Source organism: Takifugu rubripes, chromosome 9 (genome assembly GCF_901000725.2).
Source record: "Takifugu rubripes chromosome 9, fTakRub1.2, whole genome shotgun sequence".
NCBI lineage: Eukaryota > Metazoa > Chordata > Actinopteri > Tetraodontiformes > Tetraodontidae > Takifugu > Takifugu rubripes.
Genome location: NC_042293.1, coordinates 4,639,483 through 4,665,995, shown reverse-complemented (window position 1 = coordinate 4,665,995; position 26,513 = coordinate 4,639,483). Strand labels below are relative to the sequence as shown.

The 26,513-nt window shown below is 41.8% G+C and overlaps 1 protein-coding gene across 3 annotated transcripts; it reads right to left on the bottom strand.

The window, feature by feature from the left end:
* Nucleotides 1-999: 999 nt before the first annotated feature.
* bicd1a (bicaudal D homolog 1a) lies at nucleotides 1,000-25,252 on the bottom strand. Of its 3 annotated transcripts, none has more exons than XM_029842254.1 (10): nucleotides 24,725-25,252; nucleotides 11,704-11,916; nucleotides 8,721-8,873; nucleotides 8,138-8,635; nucleotides 6,911-7,303; nucleotides 5,680-6,438; nucleotides 5,448-5,599; nucleotides 5,122-5,332; nucleotides 3,448-3,530; nucleotides 1,000-2,690 (listed from the first exon to the last, which is right to left on the bottom strand). In XM_029842254.1, the coding sequence occupies exons 1-10, from the start codon at nucleotides 24,941-24,943 to the stop codon at nucleotides 2,573-2,575; spliced, it is 2,799 nt and encodes a 932-aa protein (XP_029698114.1). In that variant the 5' UTR covers nucleotides 24,944-25,252; the 3' UTR covers nucleotides 1,000-2,572. The 3 variants fall into 3 exon arrangements, with proteins under 3 accessions (XP_029698114.1, XP_029698117.1, XP_029698116.1); XM_029842256.1 differs by having other exon boundaries at nucleotides 2,558-2,690; nucleotides 3,448-3,520; XM_029842257.1 differs by lacking the exon at nucleotides 3,448-3,530.
* Between the last annotated feature and the right edge of the window lie 1,261 nt (nucleotides 25,253-26,513).

The window sequence follows — 26,513 nt, the reverse complement described above, 5'->3', positions numbered from 1 at the left end:
TTGACTTCCTTGCGCTGATTCAGGTACAGTGAAGCCATGAACGCCACACCTTCCCTGCACTCTGCTGCCATTCTTTATTATTAATGGTGCGATGAAAACTGGAGCGTTGCTAATAGTTCTCGCTGGAGCTCTCTTCCACTTTAATGCCAACATCGTGATTTCTCCACTAGTTGTGGTCTCGGGTGAACATCATTGTTGGAACTGGGGGTTCTTTCTAAATCTTATTTGAACAGTTCAAGAATGAACATAGACGACATGTAGATGCTGATACCTGCAGCTGGTGGCTACACACCCAAGGGCCTTCAGGAACCATCATTTTGCAGTGCTTTAAGCACACGGTCCTGGTTGAGGGGCCCCCATGAGGGCTCCATTACATTAAGAGTAAAGATGTAATGCCAAAACAAGATGGGGATCATTGAACATGAATGGATGTTAAACATGAGACTTCCATTGTGATGGTGCAGAGAGCAGTGTTTGTGAAGTATAGAAGGCAGATGATCTAAATAAGGGAGGAAGGAAAAATTACATTACAATTTATGTATTCTCTTTACCTTTCCCTGATGGCTTTAGTTTGGGTAAAAATACACTCAAATGTAATTGCTTTTTTAATGCTTTTGTTTCGGCCATTTTATATTTGGTATCAAAAATTTGATGAGTAAAATAAACAAGCAATTAATAAAATTTTGAGAAATAAAATGTGAAATATGTTGCCATATTATTTTGACAGTGTTCAGAACAGAGGATGGTAAAATGTTGTGATGCTAACTAAACTTTAGCCACAATGGAGCCAAATATATATATATATATATATAATCTTAGCTTTGGACTTATGCAGGGTTACCGGTATTTTAGGGGGGGAAATGCAGATGTTCTTCAATCCTCCAGTCTGAGGAAATTTGGCTTATTTGCTGTTTGTGTTGTGATCCCTTAAAAATTACAATACTTCAAATTGTTTTTGCTGTCATGTGGGAATGTGGACACTTACAAGAAACAGGAAGGTCATTTCTTCTTTCTTTTTAATTTAAAATGACCCAAAAAGTCACAAGCAAATCAAAGGACAGGTCTTCTATTTATTTGGTAAACCAGTTATACATTGTTTTAATCTGAGGCTAAAATGTAAAACCACCTGTACAGCACACAGCATTACTGTAAAACCATTTAAGTTTGTTTTCCCATTGATTCAGTCTCTCTCTGTTCAGTGTTCAAACAGAGTTACTACGGGTCACCTGCGCTGGTTCGGAAGCTACTTTTGAACCACAAATCTTTTAATCACTCTGTAGCTGGAAAAGTAATGACCAACAGTTAACAAAGGCAAATCCGACATATGTAACAGGCAGAGAACAGAACAGAAGCCCATTCATCCATCAGTGATGTAACAGAAATAACCTAATGGCTGTGGACTGTATCTGGCAAACAGATGGATTTAGTGCAGGGAAAACATCGACATTAGACACCATCAAGGTGTAAAAGTCCAAAAAACAGCTTTTACATCTGTCATCTTCAGTAAATCTATGTTTCAAAAAGAAACAATATGTCAGAAAGCAGGGCCATGACTGTTTATGCAAATGTATCCTTCTTTTCTAATGCCTGCTTGTTAGTTCCCAGCAAAATAAATGGTTGTAGAATTGGATCCACGAGTGTTGATGTATTGCTACAATGCATAGTGCATAATTGTGCTTCGACGGTACTGCATACAGTTGAGAGCGAGCTGAATGTAAAGTAGTGAAAGTCAGACTCCTGGAAAAATCTGCAACTCACAGAAAGGGCAGAAAGACACTAAATACAGAGATTATGAGGTTGTCACCAAAGAGAGATGGTAAATGTAAAGGAGGCACGCCTTTAGAGGGAATCCCCTTCATGTTAACACAAAGAAGCCAATCACTGCAGTGGCGATTAAACCCGTGCAAATCAAAACTCAGACCGACACTCCAAATCCTGATCTTTATCCCTCGACTTGCTAAGTTTTCTAACCTTTATCTGGGCGGCAGAGCAGACGTTTCACTAGATCCTAATGTAAAAAAAAACCCAACAAGGTATAAAATTGCCTCAACGACAGCAAATAAAAATCCCATATAAAAACACATAAGCGTCCCCAAAGACAAGCAACATTAGAAACAGTTAAAACCACCACAAATGTTTACCCTCATTAATGTGTTTGCAACATCAAACCCAGCTTATTCCTAATTTCCACTGTAATACTGTGAAGTTCCTTTTAGTACGGTTATGATCACCAAAACCTTCTGCTCACCACAGCAGTAACACAAGTCAGTACAGAGCTTGATAATAAACAGCATCAAACATACCACCAAAAAAATGGTTGATTTTCAGTCTATAAATCATAATGAAAATAAAAATGGATAGATTTAATAAATTAGACATAAATATTAATAGGAATAGGATTAACAAACTATCCCATGATTTGTCCCTGTGGTTGTTTGAGGAAAAGTCACGTTCCTCCATAGAAGAATAGTCCTGGTCTTCTCCTGTAGGGATGCAGTCCAAGAGTTCAGAAAGCACCAGGTCGGTCTGGATGGTTGGGTGGGGTGGGGGTTATAATTTTGGAGCAGCAAGGCTAGGTTTCAGGGGGCTGGGGTAGCTGAGCCGGGCAGTTTCGAGGGTCACAGCGGGAGAGCGGGTGACTGCTGCCTGACAGGACAGGGTGGTGATCCGGGTCTGCTACAAATTTAAGACTGTGGGAATGCATAGAAGCAGAAGATATCCAGTCAGAGAAGGTGCTAATGGAACAAATCTATCAGAGACAATAGACATGAGACAGGGATCACATGTTCTATACTGGAAATTATTGTTTTTAAAGGGGAAAATATAATTCTGTACTTTCCTATCGGTCTCTTAAAAAGACGCCGTATTCTCATACGACACTTGATGAGAAAGCAAGAGAAGATACTTCCCCACAAAAACACTTCCGTCACAACCAGGGCACGGACGACATTCAGATTTGGTGAGAGCATCAACAGAACAGAACCGAACCGTATGGGACAGAGAATGAATGAATCGGCAAAAGACTGATTCAGATCATCTCAGATCTGTCGGCAGTTTCAGAGCTGCCTCGCACAGATTTAGTGAGGAAAAGACCAAACTTCAGATATAAGCTGAGGGGCGTCCTTGAGGTCCTCTCCCAGTGACAGTTACCAGTGATTTTATTGATTAATTTATTATAAAGTAGAAAGAATTTGACTCCCAGTGACCAGTAAGTGCATGATAGATAGATAGATGGATGGATGGATGGATGGATGGATGGATGGATGGATGGATGGATAGATAGACAGACAGACAGACAGACAGACAGACAGACAGACAGACAGACAGACAGACAGACAGACAGACAGACAGACAGACAGATAGACAGATAGATAGATAGATAGATAGATAGATAGATAGATAGATAGATAGGTCCTTCTTCCAGCTGATTCTGAATCTGTTTGTTACCTGTGGCCCGAGGCTCTCCCTTGCCTTACTTGTTGGGAGAGAGACGGTTTTGGGGCAGCAGGCTGCTGACAATCTACGAGAGACTGATAAATTAGACAGATATACAGAGTGGTGACACTCAAGAAGAGACATGACAAGACACGGAGGGATAGAACATGAAACACTGACTCTAATGTGAACATGTACAGGCTAGTTATAGCATAGGGATTCTTGCGGTTACTGTTAGAAGAATAAACAAGAACAGTAAATGAGAGCTGTCACAGAGGCAAGAAAGAGTCCATGATGCATGTATGTGTGCAGGCTTTGATACTGATTTTCTTATCTGACCAATCAGTCTGTGCACAGTGAGCCAATTAACCTTAGCATTTAGGTAAGGATGCACCAATAAGGATGTGTCCCTTTGTAATTGGCCTGGGGCTGATAAGGATACATACGCGTGTCATATTACTCTTTAAGATTGTTCTGTTTGAAAACATTATAGGAACTTTTAAGATTCTAGTCATCAAAGAAACAAGGGTACTATTATTTAAATTCAAACAGCTATAATCCTTCAATATTCTATAAATTATACATTAATTATGCCTGTATATAAAATGTTGCTTCCAGAACCTACAGTATGTTGTCACACAGTAAGGTGCAATGTGAAAAAGCCCTTAAAGGAAATGGATTGACTAACAAATTCCAAAAATCCCATTTTATATTGATTTTACATGCAAACATGAAGGACTCCTGCAGTAATACAATTCACCCCTATAACACCCTATTTAGTGTACTATTTCAGTTCAATCCAATAATGGATTGTTTAAATCAGTCCATTCATTTCTTGTTGGTTTACCTTCATTTTGCCTAAGCTCTTTCACAAAGGGTGGACTTTACAATCTCTGGGCTATACACAAGAGATACTACTGTCACCTAGTGGAAACACTTGGAAACACACAGGATTGTTTTCGACACATTGCCCCCCAGATAAGATACAAAAAGATGAATATTAAGTTGTAAATGTGGAAATAGAGCACATGGAGAGGCTTTTTGCATCGTAATGTATTATTTGCTTAAATAAAAAAGGCACATTGTAACTAAATTTTAATTAATAAATCCTACAAAATTCAAGTTCATTCCTATATATTCAAAATGATGTGGTATGTTAAAAGATTCAATAAGAGACAAAATGACATCAACACGTGTAGGTAATATAATTTACCACAGGGGCGCTGTAACTCAGTGTATAATGAATAACGTTGTTGCTATTTTCCCCAAATTTGAAAGGTATTTTGAGCTTTCACTATGTTGCTTGGAGTTAGATGAAATACTGACAAAGAGAGGCTGCAAGCTCCTGAAGACATTGCTAAACAAATTATGTAGGCAAGTAGGTGAAGAAAGTGAGGTTAACTGATTTGTTAGATGGGGTAGTTGACCTACTGTATATCTTGTTTCAAAAGAATCATTCATCTGAACACCAAGATGATTGAGTCATTGTTACAATGGGCTGGTTCACTGAAGACAAACTCAGCTGAGGTTAGGCAGAGACTACTTTGAAGAATATAATATGGAGCGATAGATGATTTTATGAAGCATCTGTGGAGGCTCAGGCAGGGGTTTAATGGGAGACACTAATGGAGGGCAGCTGAACCTTGTGGGGCTGGCAGTTGTTGTGCAGGTGCCTCAATGACTTACTTTGGATGGGCTCCTTTTGATCTTGGGCACTTTAGCGCTGCGGCCACGGTGGGTCTGTTCCTGGTCGAACTCCAGATCCTCCAACCGCTGAGTCAGCGCCAGCTTTTGCTGGATGGCCATGCGGAGGAGGGAGTTGAGTGTCTTCTTCTCATCCTCCGCTGCTGCTAGTTGCCTCTGCATCTCATCCAGCTGGGTAACATACTCATCACATCTTTACACAGCAATAAAAAGAGAAGACACCAATTTAATTTAAATCTTTAGCTTTGGCACTGAGAAACTCTGATGTTTAGACTTTTTGTGTAGTGACATTGATTTTCCCCACTTGCCTTGTGGCAAACATGGCCCGGAGTGATGAAAAAGTGGCAGCATCTTCTTTCAGAGCCTTTAACTCGTTCCTCAGCTTCATCATGGTCTCCGTCACCATGGCTTTTTCGTTTTCGTACTTGCTTTTCAAATTAGCAAGGGCCCCCTCCGCTGTCTATGACGTGACCAGCAGCGAACCAAGAGATTACAACGCATTCACTTAAATGAGAGAAATTGGACAGAATGAGAAATCACCTGTTTGTTAGCCTTCAGCACAAGCCTGAGAGTGGCTATCTGCTCTCTCTTGGTGCTCAGCAGAGACTTCAGTTTTAGGATCTCCTCCATGCACAGCTCTTTGTCTTTGTCGAACATGGGCGCAAGCTCCCTGGCTGCTGCCCTCTGCCTGGAGAGCTGCAGCGAGCGGTCCACAGCTCTCTGGAGGTGTTTGATCTGGTCCCTTATGATGGCGTTCATATTGTAGATATTCATGGGCTCCTTCCGCAGGTCTCCACCTGCCTCCGAGGGAACTGGAGACGGGCATGGAGAAATGGCTTGGCCTGGGGAGCCCGTCAGGTTGCGGGTGGGGCTACTGTGGCAGGATGAAGAGTCTGCTGTGTTGGCTGGGGTGTCGGCATGATGGCAGTCTCTGAATGGGAAGTCCATGGGGCTGCGTGGGGGCTCAGTGGAGCAAGCCGCAGACACAGCAGCAAGACGTCGTGCCAGGCGAGGGGAGAGCAAAGCCCGAGGGTCATCGCATCCCTTCAGGCTGCCGCTGCGTGTGACGCGGCTCTGCCTATAGTAGTCCAGCATGACGCGGTTTGGTGTTTCATTATTGCAGAGACAGACATGGTGGTACAGCTGTGCCAGCTCCTCGCTGAAGGTTACCAGCTCATCCTGTGCTGTATTCAGCATGCCCTGGCTCTCTGTCGCTGTGTGTGTAGCGGCTCGCAGCTCCGCCTCCAGCCCTGCTACCCTTTCCCGAGTTTCACGGTAACAGCGCTCTAGATGAATCACCTGATGATAGAAAAACAACGCTGAAATTTAATGTATGTAAAGCATACATAGGACTGCCCTACATAAGACTCTTAATTAGCACATTGTCACATAAAAATTAAAGAATGCATCACAAAAGAAAAGATTGTGGTCCAAGAAAACGAAAAAGACAAAAGTCTTGGAGTTCTTTTCTTAACGTAGAGGTCGTCAAAAAGCCTACATTAAAAGATCAACACCAACAACAGAAAAGAAAGAAAAATAAGGAATTACACATACAAACTAAATCAGTGATGGAAAAAAATAAGATAATTAAAAATATATATCTTAAATATTGACAAGGGCAACGTTAGTCACGCTTCTAATGGGCTTCACAACTGAGCGCCTCTATATTTTAGGAAAAATAGATGATTTGTTGGATGACAGAAGGGTGATTGAAAGTAATCTCTTTGCCACTAAATTGGCAGACAACAGTTCTTGTAGGGTGAACACAAACCTGCTCGCTCAGTGCCTGTGCCCTGCCATCGTCGTGGTTCTCCCCCTGACCCTCCACAGTCTGGTTGTACTTCTCCTTTAAGGCCTTGAGTTCTGCCTTCAGGTCGATCACTTCTGTTACCGCCACCTTGTACTTGCACTCTAGTATCTCAAACCCACTGATGTCGAGCTCATGGTGACCATTAGCCGGTGGCGACGAGGAGGCGGCATCTGCTTTCTCGCTCTCCTGTGGGTCGTCCAGCTCTTTGTCCCCATTGAGACATTTTATGGTATTGACATGCTCCGTGAGACGGTGAACCCTCTCGTTCTGCTCTGACAGGGCGCCCTGCGTGTGCTGCAGCTGTGTCTGTGACTCCTGCAGTCTCATGAGCAGCGCCGTCTTCTCACGCTCCACCTACAGATGCATTGCCATCAAAGTATTAACATGCACAATTTGCAAGGCCAAACCACATTAAATATTGTGTTTATATATGCTGCCCTCCCACACACATTAAATGTTTGCTACTAGAAGCTATGAAGGGACGCACTAGACTCTAATGGATCAATTGTAAATGTGAAGACCCAACTAACATCAAGCTCATTGCAATATGTAAGATATATCGTAGTGCAAAAATTTAGCCCACACGAAAAAAAATCAGATGGCACAAGCCGTGTCAAATAAACTGATTTGTATCATCAACGAGATAATTGTAAATTTCTCAATCTTCTGCATTCAAAACTTGCAGCCATAAAAGTGACAGGATGGAGTCAGTGTTTCAATAAGTTTTCCCATGAAATCAAATGATAACAGCATAAATGTCAAGTTCGGTGTGTATTGACTTATGCGGGCGGTGTTTCCAGCTGCTGTTGTCTCTGCACCTGTAGGTGGTGCTGTTGGACCTTAACCTGTAGGGCTTTCTCACAAAAAACCCTGTAGAGTTGTTTGTCACCAACTTGTCATCTCCACATTAGCACTGGCTAAATGTGACAGAAAGCTGCTTTAATCAGTGCTACACTGAGCACAAAGGTAAACCCAAGTGAAAAACAAATCCACTGAAAGCAAATCAGTATTGTAACATGTTACATGTTGCTTCACATCAACTTCAAAGTGACAGAAACTGACTATTCCGTCATGTACCCAAGCACTGACCTTTAAAGGCAACATTATAACACATAATTAAAAGAAAAAAGAGTTCTTTCTGATGATTATCCTTACTGTGCAAAGGGAAACTAGAGTTTACCAACATACCTGCAGCAGCTGCTGTTTGAGTTTCTGAATTTCCGACAGATTGAGCTCACTGAACAGATCTGGCACAGGATGCATGTTTTCTCCTTTCCAGCCTGGTCTGTATTCTCCATTTATCTTAGTCATCCCATTGCCTGTGTGAAGGTGGCCATTGCGGCGGGTGCTGTCCTCACTGTTGCCATTAGCGACAGGGATAGCACTACCGTTGGTGACATTGGAGGCATTGCTCTCCTCGTGGAACTTGATGCCCTCAACTCCAGTGACAGTGAGCGCTAGATGGGCCCCTGCTCCGTACACACTGTCACTTAGACTGAGGTGGTGGGCCAGCTCCTTCCTCAGATTGTTCTTCTGCTCCCTTTCACCCTTGAGGGCATCCAGGGCCTCCTCCAGCTGACCCTCAGAAATGTCCTTCAGACGCAATGCATCCTCCAGCTGACTGTTAAGAAGAACGGTCTCCTCCTCCAAGACTTTAATTTCATGCTTTAACCCTTCGTATTCAACCTGTAGAGGATCAAAGTTAAAAATTGTCCTGACAGTGGTGTGAAGAATGCTTTTCTATCACACCATTGAAGGTCTTCATTCTGACCTGGCTCTGCTTGAGTGTAGACACCAACTTTTGGAGCGTGATGTTCTCCTCCTCCAACTCGGTGTAATCCTGGAGCAGCCTGGTCTCTCTGAATTTATACTCCTTGATTTCTTCCCTCATCCTGGTCCTCTGAAGCTCCAGCGTCTCATTGGCCTGCAGCAGAGTGAAGACATTGGAGGGAGAAAGAAGGCCACAACAGGATGAGTCAAGGAAAAGGATTAGAAGTTCACAACCCGAAATCCCCGTAGGTAACTGCCGTGGTCGGCTTAAGATGAGATGATATTCAGACTTGGGAAGAAGGATGTATCCATGAAGAATAATCCATACTTCACCAAAACATGAGCATATGCTGAACTAGATAAAGGGCAGGATCCAATGACGGACCTGAGAGGAAACACTGAAGAACAAGTAGATTACAGCAGAACCATCCAAGCTAACATTCAGAACTATAGATTTGAGTCTCAGGCACAGAAACCTTGTTACTTAGAACATGAAAAAGAAAGCTGCTGCATTTAAACACTACATTTATAAGATTCCGTACATATATTTAGTAAGTCTGAGGTCAGTTCAATTCTATAGAACAGTTGATAACATGGAAGAAACTTGTATGTATCAGGAATACCTGACCGTTTCCAGGTTTCAGGTCAATAAACTGAAACACACTTTGTGTCTGTGTGTGCTCGTGCATGTGTGTGTGCTCGTGCATGTGTGTTCAGCAGCTGTCAGCAGTTCCTCTGAAGATAATGATGCCTCTGCTGCAAAATACACAGAGATACAGTGAGGCTGCTCCTTCTAAAATGCCAGCATCAAGTCGGGGAATGATGGCAAGCTGGAGTGAGTGAGGATTAGAAGCCAATTATGTGGCGTTGAGGGTCAATAGGGGGTGGGGGTTAGCGACGTTGGCAGTCACAGACTGTTGAGGTCTGTTGGGATTCCTGAAACAATAGTTCATTCACCCATTAACACTGTTGTTGCAGCAGCAATGTGAACTAAACAGCAGGAAGACTGAAGAATGGAGATGTGTGGCTGTGAGGAGAGTGAATAAAGGGCTTCCTGTGGTAAGTGACAATGTTGCCTCCTAAGTCTAGTTTTCTGCATCTCAGTATTTTGCTTATATTTTACTGCTTGGGTCCTGCCGGGTGCAGTGCAATGGGGCCAAAACACCTGTTTCACTGTGTAAAGAGGGCCACTTGTCATTAATGGACACATCACACATGCAAATCACAACTGCTCCATCTTGTTGAAAAACGAAACCTTTACCCAACACTTCCCGCTGAGCGAGCGAGCGAGTGAGGGAGCGAGTGAGTGAGTGAATGTTGAGTGCTGAGAGTGGCGTGGCTCACACATGTGCCGAGCTCAGGATATTTCTGTGATTCCCCAGCTTAACACCGGATTCGTTTCCCAACAATGGGGTCGTGACCGCTGCGTCTGACCCCTGCTTGAACTGTCCGACATGCTGTCAACATCTATGAGTGAGTGAATGAATGAATGAATCAAGGTTTACATGCAGACACATGGGTAGTTTTTCCTGTATGATGTTTGTGCCAACAAGTTACTTATGAATAAAGGGGCAGAGTTTGGTATTCAATCAATCAATCAATCAATCAATCAATCAATCAATCAATCAATCAATCAATCAATCAATCAATCAATCAATCAATCAACCAATCTTCTTCTTCTTCGTGTGAGGAGTGCGAGCGGAAGAGAGAGAGAGCAAAAAAAAAAACGGTGTGAAAGCTATTCTCTTCTTGTATGTGTGTGAATGCTGGATAATATAGTTTGATTTATTGTGTTGTTTTTCGAGTTTATATTGTTTTAAGGAGTGTGTGTTTGTGTGTGTGTTGTCATGGCGGCCAACGCCGGTTTGACCGGCTTCAACCAATCAATCAATATTTATTTATATAGCGTCTGTTACATTCAAAATTGGTTCTAGGCGCTTTACAGAATCCCAGGGCCTGACCCCCAAAAAGCAACAGTGGCAAGGAAAAACTCCCCTTTAACAGGAAGAAACCTTGAGCAGAATCAGGCTCATATAGGGGGACCCTCCTGCTGATGGCTATTAATAATAGTATTAGTATTAAAACACTGAGATCAAAACGAAGTTTGATGTTTTAATAACAAAAATAAAAGTCTAAAAGGATTTATTGTTTTAACATTTATTTTTCTGTTGGCGCACTAAAAAAATCAATAATAACAGAGTTTCACCAATATCAGTCCTATTTTTAAATGTTTAATGTAAATTTTAATAACCTTCACGTATGATTGATCACAGGTTATTAGGCCCACCAGCACTATATCTGGAGGCCATCATGCTCACGTTCCCTATACCACACACATATGTCAGTCGTAAGCATCAGATGATCCAACTGGAGCGTTCCTGTACTGAGAGAATGTAAGAATGTTTCCATTTGTTAATGGAGTAGAAAACAGAAAAAATGTGGGGAAAATGCAGAAGTCACACAAAAGGAGTCTGTGTGGTTGAAGGACTCCTTCAGAGTTTGATGGTGTCACGTGATCTGAGCCTTGATGATGGGCAAGAGAAAAATCCTGATTCAACCAAAATCAGAAATCCAATGAAACAGGCCACAACTGCAGAAACAGGCTGAGAATGTTATGATGCAGCAAATAAAAAGCACCACTGAGAGTATTTATATTGAATATTTCTGTTATTCACGAATGCATTTATTGTTTTAATCTCATCTAACTGCTGCAAAAAAAATGACATCATATGAGTTTATATTATATTCAAAGTCCTGTTTTTATTGATTGCCAGCACACACACACATGCACAAACACACGGCGGCATATCCTTTTACTGCTAGGAGAGTTAATCTAACATTTGAGATGACTGAACATGAGAGCAAGACGTTTCAATATTGAATGTGCTGATGAAGTTTGTCACGTGATCTCATTGATTTTCTACCCTTTTCAGAGAAAATACAGACAGAGAAGATGCAGTCTCAGGAAGGAGTGAACAGCTCACCTCCCGTAGCTCCTGCATGAGCGTGCTCAGCCTCTCGTTCTCGGCCTGGGCGTTGGATGCTACGGAGCGGCTGATCGTCACCTCTGTTTGTAGCTCCAGCAGACGGCCCATGTAGTAGGCCTCCTTGCAGGCTGACTCCTGCAGCAGCGTCTCCTCTGTGGTCTCGCCATCCTTTGCCACCTTACGCTGGTTGCTATAAGCTTGACCAAATGCCTGGCGAGAGAGAGAATGACATTTTATTTCTTTCACTTGAAGTCGACACTTTTGATCATCAGCTGAAAACTTGCCAGACTCGCCCCACAGAAGTGCCCAGTTCATTCTTGAGGGATGGCATTTCAGTGATCGATAGACGCACTGTTCCCATTTACCTGACACAGGTTTTCACAGTCCTGGGAGCTGACTTGTGATGACCAAAGGGCCAAAGCCTGATTGTGACAATCAAAGCTTACATCAACAGTAATGCAGGCACCAAAAGTAGAGCTGCAGATATAACCTCAAAGGTTCAGCCCATAGCGGGCCTGAACTCCAGGGTGCAACTATCTTCTCTTCATGGCAGCTTTTTGTTTTTCTACCTATTCCTAATATATGACTTAAGAGGCTCAGCTGGCAGCGTGTTCAGGTGCTGTGATTGGAAATATATGGTTCTCAGAAACCTTCCTCGACTTGTTTGATATACAGGGAGGGTATGATGTGAAAAGGTAGCAAAAACAATAGATCTACATCTGCAAATGAATATAACACTTTCACATAGAGAGATTTGTTGGCTTTAACATACTGTATATGCATTTTTCAGCTTTTTTTTTTTTTTTTTTTTACAAAAACGCTGTCGCTCTCCAAGGAGGCCCAGTGCGGTTGAATGATTTGGCAGTTGGGCCTCAGAAACAAAACAGCTGATTAATTCTGAGCACTGTGACCAAATTAGCTCACATTCTGTCTTCAGATGGGAGGCTGACAAAGAAGTAGAAAAAAGGAGGCACAGCAACAGCTGGACACTGCAGGAGGAGAAGCAAAATAGACCAAACAGATTGGGCATTTAGGAGAAAGGACGCCTCTAAATCTAACCATTTTGCACAATTTTTAGAAAAGTTAACCATATTTATGGAGCACTTATTTAACTTCATATGAGTTCTCATGTATTATGATGCAGTTGAATATGCAATTACTGTATATATGATCCAGACCTTCTGAAACACTTACAATGCAGCTATTGTGGGCTAAAAATATCACCATGGCAGCCCATCATTGGGCTAATTACATGAACATCACGGGCAACGCTGTGCTGTGTCATTACTCTTACTGAGACATTCACTGGCCCTGATTTTGTGGTCTATTTTGTGACCCTTACTTGGGCCATCTAATGCATTAAAGATAACACAATATTAAACTTTAACATATTTCCTGGGGCAGTTATTTATATTTGGGGCTGACTGGCAATGAAAAAAGAGGCTCATCATGGATTCAACCTTGAGGTCCCTGAGCCTTCTGGGACTGTGTGGATAAAGTCCAATCTAAGAGTCCTCCTTTGAAAGACATTCATGCCTGGGGCCATGGAGAGAGGAGCAGGCAGGGGGAACATTGCCACCACTACACCGGCCTTTGAGAGGAGGGGGAGGAGGAGGAGGAGGAGGAGGAGGGGTGCACAACCCTGAAATCCCTCCCATTCTCTTACATCCTCTAATGAGAAGGCAGGGGAGTGTGCATCTACAGCCAGGGTCTTATTTATTTGCAGCCACATAGGGATTTATAGGGATTTATTAAATTTTTTATAAAGACAAAGGCTGTAATTTATGTCACACGCACCAGTCACATTCTTCAGTGACCTATAAATGTTTGATAAAGTGTAGAAATAAAAACATTATGTACATTTTAATGAAGTGATCTGGATTACCTTTTAATACTGATGATGACATTTGCACCATGCTTTACTGATGGCATTAATTAACTGTTCATTACTCTGCTGTCGAGAGAGAAAAGGTTAACGAATTAGCTGATTGAATTAGCTGATTTGAAAGAACTATCGCAGAAGTATATGAAAGATAGATTTATACATTTAAGAAATAAGAAGAAAAATGAATCACCCATATTTAACAATTTATAAATACATAATCAGACATATTTTATAGTGAGCAAAAATCAATAAAGCAAAACATGACATAGGAAGATGGAGAGTGTTGGACTGCTTTTAGGGTAGCATTTGAAATATGGTTGTCTAAAATGTCCTGTAGAACTACTTTTTTGCCAAACGTGCAAATGTGAGTTCAGCTACACTCACTGCTATTGAGGAGTACACGCAGGTCTACAGAACACCAGGATGCTGGTAAACAACAGCAGAATAGCAGGAAGCAGCTGACTTCAAAGACTACTTAATGTTTCCTTGATCTTTCTCAGTTTTAATTAGAAAGTAGCTTCATTAGCTCACTCAGACAGACAAGCTGATGCTCCATCTTTATGGAGGATGATTTTAATAAAGTTGGTGAAATTGAAGCAGCTTAATCTTTAAAGCCAATTTCTTTTCATAAAATGACCTACTTTAATAGATTTCATTTGTGAAAAGCACCACATATCCTATGTTATTTATTGGTAAACCTTCTTTGTATTAAGTGGGGATCTTTTGCATGCAACATGTTTTAAAACAGCATTCTAAAATGTTTAGTGGGAAGTTCTAATGTTGTTTAGCGTCATGAATCAGATACAGATTATCGAGAAGAAGCGATAACTGTACAAGATCCATCTGAGGGTCTATCACACCATCATCAAATTTAACCGATTAAAAAAAGCAGCATTTCAGGAGTAGAGCGAGGTGAGTTTTTCATTTCCTGTGTTGATTCCAAGTCCCATCCTAACTTCCATCACGAGTGATTAGCCAACATGATTGAGGTCTACTGTATGTTGGCAAGAATCCTAAGCTATGTTGATTTATTGGAGGTCAAACAAACCCATTATCCAACAACCCATTATATTTATAGCACCTGTAATTCAAATGTGGTGCTCACACCCCAAGCAAAGATGGATGAAATCCTAGCTTGTAGAGTTTTAATTTAGGATTTAAGATTAACTATTAAGATTCATTTTATAAATTATTTACTTTTACCAACAAAAGCCTCGAATATGATGATCTACTGATGCAGTATTACAGAAAACACTGGGACAGCACTACATCACCCTTCAGCAAGGACACAGAAATGTCCCCATGAGCATCTCAACTATGGGGAAATCTGCCAAGTCATGTGATCTGCCAGAGAGAAAAATACACCAGTAAAGGCAGCAGGGAAGCTTTGCAGCTCATGCGGCAACAAGTGCAGCTGCAATATTACATATTTAACACTAAAACACGCAAATTACTTAATGTAAATATGTAATTGAGCAACACACCCAATTTCCAAGAAAAATACATGCACATTACCATCCTCTGCTAATGTTATGTAAATCATGAGTGGAAAATTGCTATAATTACTTCAGCTAAGTTTAAAATTGTGTTTGCTTATGTGCTTAAAGCAAGCAGGCATTCTCAGTGGACTCAACAGAATCATTCTGAGCTCTAAGGCATGGTCTACTTCACCATTTACAGCTCCTGCTTTTGATGAATCATTGTCTACATAAACACTGAGCAGAGAAAAGGGTGAAGAAGTGTGGATTACCCCACTTTTTATTGCTCTTTATTCAAAGTCAAGCCTGTCACTCCTCTGATAACAATATGTTTTACAGAGGAAAAATAATCCATCAGAATAGCAGAAATATAATTTATACTGAAAAAAAATCCAATCAGTTACAACAAATCCACAATAGAGGCACAGCTGTCACTGTCTCACCAACACAATAAGCTCTGTGTGGGGCTAAACATCTTTCAGAAGGCAGCCTGTGTGTACAATTATTCAATTTGGCTCAAGTCTGTTCGTGATAAGAATGATGCCTGGATTAGTTTCTCAGCCTGCCCAACATTTCAGAGCTCAATCACATTCAGAATGGACATTGAGTTGTAGACACAGTGGCAGCTGGGCACACGATCTAATCAGTCAGGCCCCAAATGGCTCTTAATTCCTTATTTTTCCTCTTAAGATCAAACCATACATTTCATCACTCCAGAAGGGAAATGCATGACATGTTATCCTTTGACTCTATTTAAAGTGAGCATGAATTAACAAGAAAAGCAACATAACGTCACATGTGCATTGGTCTAACTGTTACGTATCCAGTCCTCCCTCTGCTTGGGAATGTGCCTGGTGGAAAAACACGCGCAAGTCGGCCACAAAACAACACATCGTCCCCTTTAAGATAACTGGGTTCATGTTAAAAAGAGACGCGATTCCACCCTTTTACATGCTGGGACAAGTTCCAGGAGAGAGAAAAAGCCAGGCAGAAATGCCAAATCAAGATTTATAGAGTAAATATTCAAATATGGGAATTATTCTTATTCTATGAGAGTTTGTTCTGAAATTTTTAATGATATAACAGTGACATGACAAATATGTCACTATGTTTTAGTCACTTGTTTAATGTCACAGTGTCCTCAGAGTGTTTGTCACAATAGCTATGAGCTCTTATGCAGCAAAATACATTTTTCAAGGGTCTGCAGTCATATGTGGGAAATTTCTATCTGCAGGCATGGAACAATGTGTGCAAGCTTGTGCTGGTGCGCTGAGGTAAAGCTGTGTTACAGACATCCCTTCCCTCAGGCCACAATCTGATAAACACAGCAAGTCATTGAGGGCTACAAAAGCAGAAAATTCTGGATCGTGTTAGTGAAAGAGTTCAGTGATTGCAGCCCCCTAGGTCTAACCTAATTGAATAAATGTCTCATTTTGCCTCCTTTTAGAGCCCTCTTTGAGTTACTGATAACTCAAAACTCAATCACCCCTATCCACCAGTGTTTTTTCTGTGGGTTCTTTATCTGAGGCTAAAAAAATGCAGAAATAAGTGGGGAAAAAATCACTGCTAAACTCAAATGCCTTGATAATGCAAAAATGGGAAAAACTAAACATGAAACACTGAAATGATATTTCAGCAGTTCTCCACCGCCTATAAACACCAGCAGCAGAACAGTTCACAAAAATCAGGACAAAGGAGGTACTTTTACTGTTAAAAGCACTGAGAGAAAGATTGTTATAAACTTAATCATTAGCTAGCGCTTATGACAAAAGTTTAATTGCAATAAAGTTCAAGTCCAGCTTAAACTGTGTTATGTATTTTATCCAAGCAGCAGTCCTCCTTTACATCTCAGATTAGTTTGGATAGGACATTGGCATCTTGAGTTTTTGAAGCCATGTGTAACCATATTTGATAGGAGAGCAGAGCTGGAGGAGGAAATAGAGGTGTATAACATCTGACGTTAGTCTATGCAGCCCGCTCAACTGTACAGGAATTAAGACATGTCAAACAAATTGACACACACACAGTTTTTTAAGGATTAATATCCAATTAATTATGGAAATAGTTTCAGATGGACCACCAGATCATGTTGTAGGGTGATAAAATTTGGCTCTTGACACTGTTGAGTTGTGAATTCTTTGTTTTTGAATTTTTCATTGTTGAAAATGAATGGGAGTGGATTGCCCCTAGCGGATCTCAGTGATATTGCACACAATGTCACTTCTCTCTGGCTTCACTTTTTAGACCAGAATACTATGTACATCTATTATATACAGTCTATGGTTACATCTCTCAGTCCATAAACATATGCTTATGTTGATTGAAGACTCCTAAATTGCCTCAATGAGTGTGAGTGAATGGTGTGTGTCCTGTGATGTACGGGTAACCTTTTCTCTGTAGATAGACCCCAATAGGTCCTGTAACTCTGATAGGAAATGTGTTCAGGAATAGCAAATGGGAGGATGGATGGATTAATCAGGGACTGAGCTGAGTTTTTTGACTGAACTGTCGTCATTTTCTTTTTAAAGGGCAACAAAAACAGCATAAAATATTAGAGGTTCAGAAAAGCTTTTTTCTACCTCTGGCAGTTTTCTTTGCAGTGTTGAAAACAACATCTAAACTCCAGGAGGAACAACATAATGATGTATGTTCATTAAGAGCTTTAGCAGGTTTGCACCGTCATTTTACTGTTCAGGGACATGCTAGAACAGAGGAGGCAGACTGCTAATGCGCAGAGAATTTAGACTGCACCAATTTACTTTAACTCTTAATCCTCATGGAGCTTCATCTCAAATTAATTAATGACAAAAAGTCACAAATTAAGGGGGATATAAACCAAGACAAGAAGCCCACTGCCCTAAAAGAAGATGGCTAAGAGAAACACACAAAGAAAGACCATTGTCAGTGTCTGCAGAGATGCTGTCAGAGGTAGCTGAAATACAGAGTTAAGCAGGAAAGAAAAACACAGACCTGATCTGAGATGTCAGAAGAACGTTATGAATCTTTTCTCTGAAGAACCTTATGAATCTTTGCTCTGCACAGACTTACCTACGTGACTGCAGCATCATTTAGCTCATGATGTCTTGTCTTTCCTCCATTTTTATTCCTCCAAATGTAGTTTTTTTCTATTTGATTTGTTTCTAAAACCAAAGGAAAGATCCATTTCACACAGTTGAGGAGAAAAAGTTGGGCTAAAGTATCTCTGCTGCCCCCTGGAGGTAGGATGCAGGACAAAGATAAGTCAAAGAATCTGAATAGATGAAGATTTTGTCTCCTTTTGAAAGCTTTGAACTGTTGAATATTGAATGTGTATATGTTGAATATAATTAGTGAATATCAATGGAACATGTAAACACGTTAAAGTAGTGATGAAGCATGGAAGTAAATGATGCTCTATCTGGGAAATAGCTGCTTAACATTTCCATTGATAAATATTATCAGAATATTGGACCAATGAGAATACTGATTACAAAGTTTTTGCTCTTTGTTTGCTTCTAGATATAGACACCTTAGACACCTGTTATTAAATTCTTGACCCATTTTACGATTAGGATGAGGGTAATCACACAAGCTAACTAGAAGATGATTTAATGCTGCTCTAATCCGCTGGATTCTTAGCAGTGCAGGAATGACTAAGACAAATAGTCTGACCCTGATTCTGGCTCCCACCCACTTTAAGTGCACATGCTCTTTGATGACTGTGTGTATGGAAGAAGGCTGCACGCTGTTGCTGATGCTTTCAGGTCATCTACTGACAAGAGGCTTCCAGAGATAAAAATCATGAAAGAAGGCTTTATCTGAAATTGACTGTACTGGTCTGGACACAATGTGAATAGAGCAACAGAAAAAAAAAATGAATTCATGTAAATAAAACAAGCACCAACTGCAACAAACACACTCCTACGTCACACACGGCAGACCAGAGTTTCACATACCTTAATTACGGGCTGCTTTTCCCACTTCTGCTTTTAGAGTTTACAGCCACACACAGCTCAGAATCAATAAAGCAGCTTGCAGCAGGAGTGTCCAGTTTCTTTTTCTGAGCAACTCCTCTGTTTAACTGCATCAGGAACAGGAGCTAAAACCAGTCTTGTAGACCTGGTCTCAGTAAGAGTGAGAAATGTTCTTTATTCTCTGATTCCTTATGACAAGTGCAAAAACACATAGGGCGTCAATAACAGAAAAATGACCTTCCATTAATTATCCGAACGACACCTTTTTACCAGTCCGTCCCACAGGTTAAATGAAAGGTCAGACATGACCTTAACTATATGCTTAACTGCGTCTCTGAGCCTCTAGCTAGGGCCATAGGTCAACGCCTCAACCAGCAACAGAGCATGTCTTCGTTGCTCCAAATGATGATTCAAACCATATATCACCGAGCAAATAATTCTATTTAAAAGCTAGCCAAGCTGAGCATTTGTGCGGTGAACATCTGGAATTTTTCAGCACGTGTTTCAGCAACACGTTTCCACTTCCACACTGTTCACAACAATAGTTTGCAGCTCAGCTCGGGTATTCATAGCAGAAATCGATGCATAATTCCCCCTTCACCTTACTGAGGGATCACAGATGAGAGGGAGGTTGACGGGAAGGGGGGATACGGTGGGGCAGAAGCACAAGAGATAACGCTTTGGGGGCGGGGGGGATGGGGAGGTTGATGGTATAGTGCACAAAGAAAGGAACACCATCCAGCTCATCAGCTATTGATCCAGATGCTCCACCCATGTTTACTGCCCTGAATCCTAGATGATAGAAAACAGGCAGGGATGGGAAGTGAGTGTGAGTGTGTGTGTGTGCTTGAGAAATGTATCTTGATATGGTGAAGCTGAGAGCAAACCAATGACAACCATGCAGTGTATTTACAAACTCACTGCAGGAAATATCAGATCAGTAGAAAAATAAGAGTTAATTGTTGTTCTTTGTAGCAGACTTTGTGGCAGCGATGGAGGATATTTGAAGGAGCACACTGGAGGAGTCCTCTGAGGTGAAAGAGGATATTTCAGATAAAATGTCAATAGTGGGGCAACAACAAACTAAAGAAGGCCTAGGCTTTATCGTTCCTGTGATCTGCTTCCAAACCCAGATTTTTAGATGTAAATCACAAATTAATCTATCGTTTAAAAAGAAAATATCTAGTATTTGCAAGTGATTAATGTAATCTTCTGCTCCCTTGTAATACTTTATGAATTCAGTGATAGATGTTTGTATTTAATTGAATTTAAAGCTGTCTAATTAAAAAAAAAAATCAGACCTCAAATCAATCCAAAGGCAGCAATAAATAAAACAGGATTATTGGAAGAAACTTCAGACAGTTGGACCAATTACAGCTGTTCTGATCTGCATCAAGGACATATTGTTTTTGTACAGAAGTATGCATGGACCTGCACACATCTATGTATTGGATGGATGGATTACAGATAGAACACTATCTGTGACTAGTTATTATTTTACAAATTAAAAAAATAATTAATAAATGCATGCACGCTGTTTTTAAAACTAAATATCATCATTATCATTTGAGTCCAACTCATGTTACCAAATATTTTGTACGCTAGGCAAACCTGCTAGTTTGGATTTTGTTCAAAATAAACTAAACAGTTAATCTCATACATCCCTTTAGATTAAAATAATCTGCAGATTTAAATCTTTGGAGTCAAGCCAGCGGACACGCTGCCCCTCATACTCTGCAGTGCCTGCATCCGCCTCCTTTTGCCTCTCATGGTGTCCCGTTGGAGGATGATCTGCCCAGAGACAGCACTAACAAGCAAGAACCACAGGGATAATGGTCTTTCCATCATTGCTTAGGCAGCTATCCAGACGTACATAGTACATGAACATGAAACAAGAGGGACTGAGCCAGAGGGCAGGGAGAGAGAAAGAGGAGCAGGGAGGTTCAGCAAAGGAGTGGATGAAGGGGAACATGAACACAGGGCAGAAAAGACTTTTTTGAGCCAAAAAAAGCTCTTCCGTCATTCTATTTCTGCTTAGGGCTCAGAGAATGTAGCTGATTCAGAACACTGAAGTATTTCAATGTTGATTGAGAAAGGAGCATAGCGTGTTTTTAGAAGCAGCTCTGCAGAATGACAACAGGAGCTTGTATGCAAACACAGCAGAAACAGACCAAAAAGGTGGTGAACATATGAATCCATGAAATATTAATAAGCATGGGTTCTGCTCTTATTTTAAATCAAATTGTTATAAAGACTGGTCGAAAAAAGTCAAATATATCTGAGCTAAAAGAAAAGAAAAATGCATCATGGATTTCTTTAAAATGAACAACCACCTAGAGATCGATGGGTTTCTCAGGCCCAGCTGCGATTTCAAATTCAATTTTGCCCTCCTGCATTCCGTCTCTCCGCAGCAGCCGTGATGTTATTGCAGCGGAAGGCTATTCGGTCTCATATTCATAGAGGAGGGTGACAGGCTTTAGGGAATAAGGCCGTGTTCTTCTTGTGGAAGTAATGTTGCCTTTGGAAAATGCTCCCTTTCTCAGAGGCAGACGGAGAGACAGGGAGGTGAAAAAACACACCGCAGGAGATGCCGACCATCAAGAGCAGCAGAGTTTCACTACACAGGTATTTTAAGGCATTCCGGTGTCCCATTCATCTCCTCATGTCCCTGGGTGTCCCTCCTATTATGGTCTCCGCCATCACCTGTCACATCATCTACTAAACAACGTGAGAGCGACATGGTTTGGACAGCAGTCTGCTGCCAGCTCCCTCAGCCTGTCTTTTCATACACATAACATTTAATTTCCACAAAGATAAGACTAAATGCTCCACTTGTCTAGCAGAAATAAACAAGGATATGGGAGGTTTGCAGCAATAGTTTGCCAAAAAATGTGTATGTATTTTATATAAACATGGATATTATATTCCCCCTCCCTGGGCTGCCACCTTATCGTGGTGGAGGGGTTTGCGTGTCCCAATGATCCTAGGAGCTCCGTTGTCTGGGGCTATATGCCCCTGGTAGGGCCACCCATGGCAAACAGGTCCTAGGTGAGGGACCAGACAAAGTGTAGCCCAGGACCCCTTAATGATGCTGAACAACTTTGGTGCCAAGTTTCCCTTGCCCGGATGCGGGTCACCGGAGGGTGTGTTCCAACTATAGGGGGATCACACTCCTCAGCCTCCCTGGTAAGGTCTATTCATGGGTACTGGAGAGGAGGGTCCGCCGGATAGTCGAACCTCGGATTCAGGAGGAGCAATGTGGTTTTCGTCCTGGGCGTGGAACAGTGGACCAGCTCTACACCCTCCGCAGGGTCTTCGAGGGTGCATGGGAGTTTGCCCAACCAGTCCACATGTGTTTTGTGGACTTGGAGAAGGCATTCGACCTTGTCCCTCGGGGGGTCCTGTGGGGGGTCCTCCGAGAGTATGGGGTGTCGGGCCCGCTGATACGGGCTGTCCGCTCCCTGTACGATCGGTGCCAGAGTTTGGTCCGAATTGCTGGCAGTAAGTCGAACTCGTTTCCGGTGAGGGTTGGCCTCCGCCAGGGCTGCCCTTTGTCACCGATTCTGTTCATAATTTTTATGGACAGAATTTCTAGGTGCAGTCATGGTGTTGAGGGGATCCGGTTTGGTGACCTCAGGATCGCGTCTCTGCTTTTTGCGGATGATGTGGTCCTGTTGGCTTCATCGGCCCGTGACCTCCAACTATCACTGGATCGGTTCGCCGCCGCATGTGAAGCGGCTGGGATGAGAATCAGCACCTCCAAATCCGAGGCCACGGTTCTCGACCGGAAAAAGGTGGAGTGCCTTCTCCGGGTAAAGGAGGAGATCCTGCCCCAAGTGGAGGAGTTTAAGTACCTCGGGGTCTTGTTCACGACTGAGGGAAGAATGGAGCGGGAGATCGACAGGCGGATCGGTGCGGCGTCCACAGTAATGCGGACTCTGCACCGGTCCGTTGTGGTGAAGAGAGAGCTGAGCCGAAAGGCGAAGCTCTCGATTTACCGGTCGATCTTCGTTCCTACCCTCACCTATGGTCATGAGCTTTGGGTAATGACCGAAAGAACAAGATCACGGGTACAAGCGGCTGAAATGAGCTTCCTCCGTAGGGTGGCTGGGCTCTCCCTTAGAGATAGGGTGAGAAGCTCTGCCATCCGGGAGGAGCTCGGAGTAGAGTCGCTGCTCCTCCGCGTTGAGAGGAGCCAGATGGGGTGGCTTGGGCATCTAGTCAGGATGCCCCCTGGACGCCTCCCTGGTGAGGTGTTCAGGGCATGTCCCTCCGGTAGGAGACCCCCGGGGAGACCCAGGACACGTTGGAGAGACTATGTCTCTCGGCTGGCCTGGGAACGCCTGGGGATCCCTCCGGATGAGCTGGAGGAGGTAGCTGGGGAGAGGGAAGTCTGGGCTTCTCTCCTTAGGCTGCTGCCCCCGCGACCCGACCCGGATAAGCGGTAGAGAATGGATGGATGGATGGATGGATGGATATTATATTCATTGAATCATTAAAATTCAAAACTCCACCACATGACTGAAAAGGTCATTCTGGATCAGCTAGGCAGGTAGCTTCCATCCTGCAGTGAACCTCAAGTGATACCAACCAGGAAGTGATGTGCACAACAATTATCTTCTACTGTAGTAACAGTAGTTGATTTTTGTGGTGGAAAAATGCTAATAGTTGCTATTTGCTCATAATTTTTCACTCTCTGTATGCTTTTAAAGGCAACTTTGCATACTAAGCGTATTGGTCTTTGGCTTCATACAGTTCCGATTCCTCAGACACAGATTAAATGATTAAACTTCTGGTAAATTTCAACAATCTAATAAGCCTACCGAAGGATACCACCAGACTTTGTGGAGTTTCACAGTTCCCTTAAAATGGTACTAGCTTGCAGAAAATTGGTTAATATTTTAGCTAAAAACATGACATCTTTGGAGGTCCAGTTGATGGACACTCAGATGAAAACACATGACGTTTAATTCCTTTGTTTTGAAATTAACTGCAGCTGCTCACCTCAAAAACTGCAAAAGACATTTGCGGACTAAGAGATTTTACCTATTTCCCATACCCCAACAGTCTGGGTTTGTTTTTGTTTCTTTTTGCAGCCAGCAGCTATATTGTGATAAGCCACTCCTATTCTGGTCCTATATGACTCTGGATAGCATCATCAAAAGCGACCTTGGGCTGTGAAGCCATGTCATCATGTGCCTGTTGTTCCTACTGCATATGCACATCTTTCTATGGCTACACACACCTCCAGCATTATAATCTAGACTTATTCACGCATTTGCACTGGCTAAAATCTTATTGCAGCTTATCAGAATCTGTGATGAAAAGAAACCTACATGATACATCATAACATTGAGCCTGATAGTTTTTGAGAATGAAAAGAAATTTCAAACCAATGAAAAGCAATGGTTTATGTTTATGTACTATGTTTATATTTTCTTCAGTTTGTAGGGTTAATGCACACTTGCATGCATGTCTTGTTCTCTTTTTCCAAAGCATTTTAGAGCCTAGTGAAATGTATAGTGAAGGAACTATAATAGAGCCAAATAAAAGCTCCTTATGCGCAAGTATGCCCAATAATCTAAAGAAGGCAAACGATTTCTCTTAAGAGCCTTGAAATCGCAGATCGATCTTGGATGATGCTCGATCCCGCAAATATCACTCTAGTAGGAAACTGTATGCACACCAACACATCATCATACCTCCTGCAGTTGCTCCAACTCCTTCCTGAGAGCCTCCTGCTCAGTCTCGAGCTCGATATATCTTTGCTTCAGAGCCTGGTTCTCTTCCAAGACCACCAATCCGCACTCTGCAGCTCGGATCTTCTCCCGGTTCGCCTCGGCCAACTCCTGCGTGAGCCGCTCCACCTCGGCCCGGTACTGCTCCGCCGACTCTCCGCGTCCTTCTCCATCGGCAGCCATTGCCCCTCTCTGTCCGCTCCCCTGTCGGTCTCCACTGTTTTGGACGGTGCAACAGTGGCGGGCGGAGGCTGAGAGATGCTCAATATCCGCCCCCTGTTCGGAAGGGAGAACCGGTGCGGCCACAGGATGGAGAGGCGGGCAAAGAAAAATCCAAATAATTAAACATAGTAAATATGCCTTGGTTTAAATTAACCGAGCAGTGTCGTCAGTCGTAATTTACATCAGATAAATCATCGTGACAGGACCACAAGGAAGGATATAAAAACCCATACGACTTAAATCCAGGTCAGTGTTGCTTTCTGTGCGACACTCAGCAAAACACAACTGCTTATTCATGAGTGAGATGGCGCCACCTGTCGGCGACAGAGGGGAAAAACTCAAAACCCACCTACCGTAATAATGATCGATAAATACCGTAATGATTTAAGTACACTTTTGCACTAAAGCAACTATGAAAACAAACATCTTACTTATGTTGTTTTTATACTTTTTTTAGTTGTATTTAACTGACAATTCGTTGAATATTGAATGCAGTTTTATTACTAGTGTTACTAGTTTTATTAATTCCTTTAGAAATTATAAACTACAAAAATTATAAAAAAGTGGACACTAATATTTTCAGCATGCATTTAACCAGACTAATATTTCTGTCATCTGCATAGGCCAGAGCTACTGTCAATTTCTAATTGAATCCTAATCTTAATTTTTGGGTCATAGCTGGGCTAATCATCTATTAACTGTTTATTTAGTACCGATTAAGTAGTACTTTTCCCACTAGTGTTTCAAGTTTCAGGTTTAACCTGAGAAAATACAATGTTGTAATGAAAAACAGCACCTACAGGTGATTATCACCAATATATGGTGCTCTTTTAAATAGTAGATTAATTCTCTCTTTTAATTTGTGCATTTCTTTTTAGAAAACGGTTCTTGATTACCATCTAGAGGCTTTTTAAAGTACTACAACAATTTCTGGGGAAAACTTTTTTCTTGATGAAGAAAGACATAAGATTTTTTTTTTTAAAAATGTTGATTATCTTACAGGTACTGGCTTAGAGAAGCAGTGATACAACCCTGGGATTGGAAACTAATTACCTCGTCCCTTCTAATCAGGATCCACTGATCGCTCCATGAGAGCATTTTTTTTTTTCAAATTCAAATTTTTTTCAAACAGAAATGTAGTTTGTTCATAGTGTGTGAACTGGTTTTCCTGGATGTTTTTGTTCCCTTGTTGTGGAGCATGCACATTGTCTAATTTTTTATCTTCATGTCTTAGATATGGGGAGCACAGACACCAGTCAGACTAATGCATTTGCAAGCACTTCTGTCATCCAGTTACAGTCGGCAACAATCAGATTCTAAGCCTGAACATAAAGTGTTTCTGTCTATTGAAATAGATATGTCCACAAGGGATAGCATGTGTCTTATATACACAATAAGTACTAGATGAGCAATGCTGTAGGATTATCCATCTTCCTTTTGGTCAAAATACTGTTCTCCCATTTGATTCCAGTTCTTTATTATGTAATATAATAGATTAACTGGAAAAGGGGCCATATCAACCTGCTGAAAA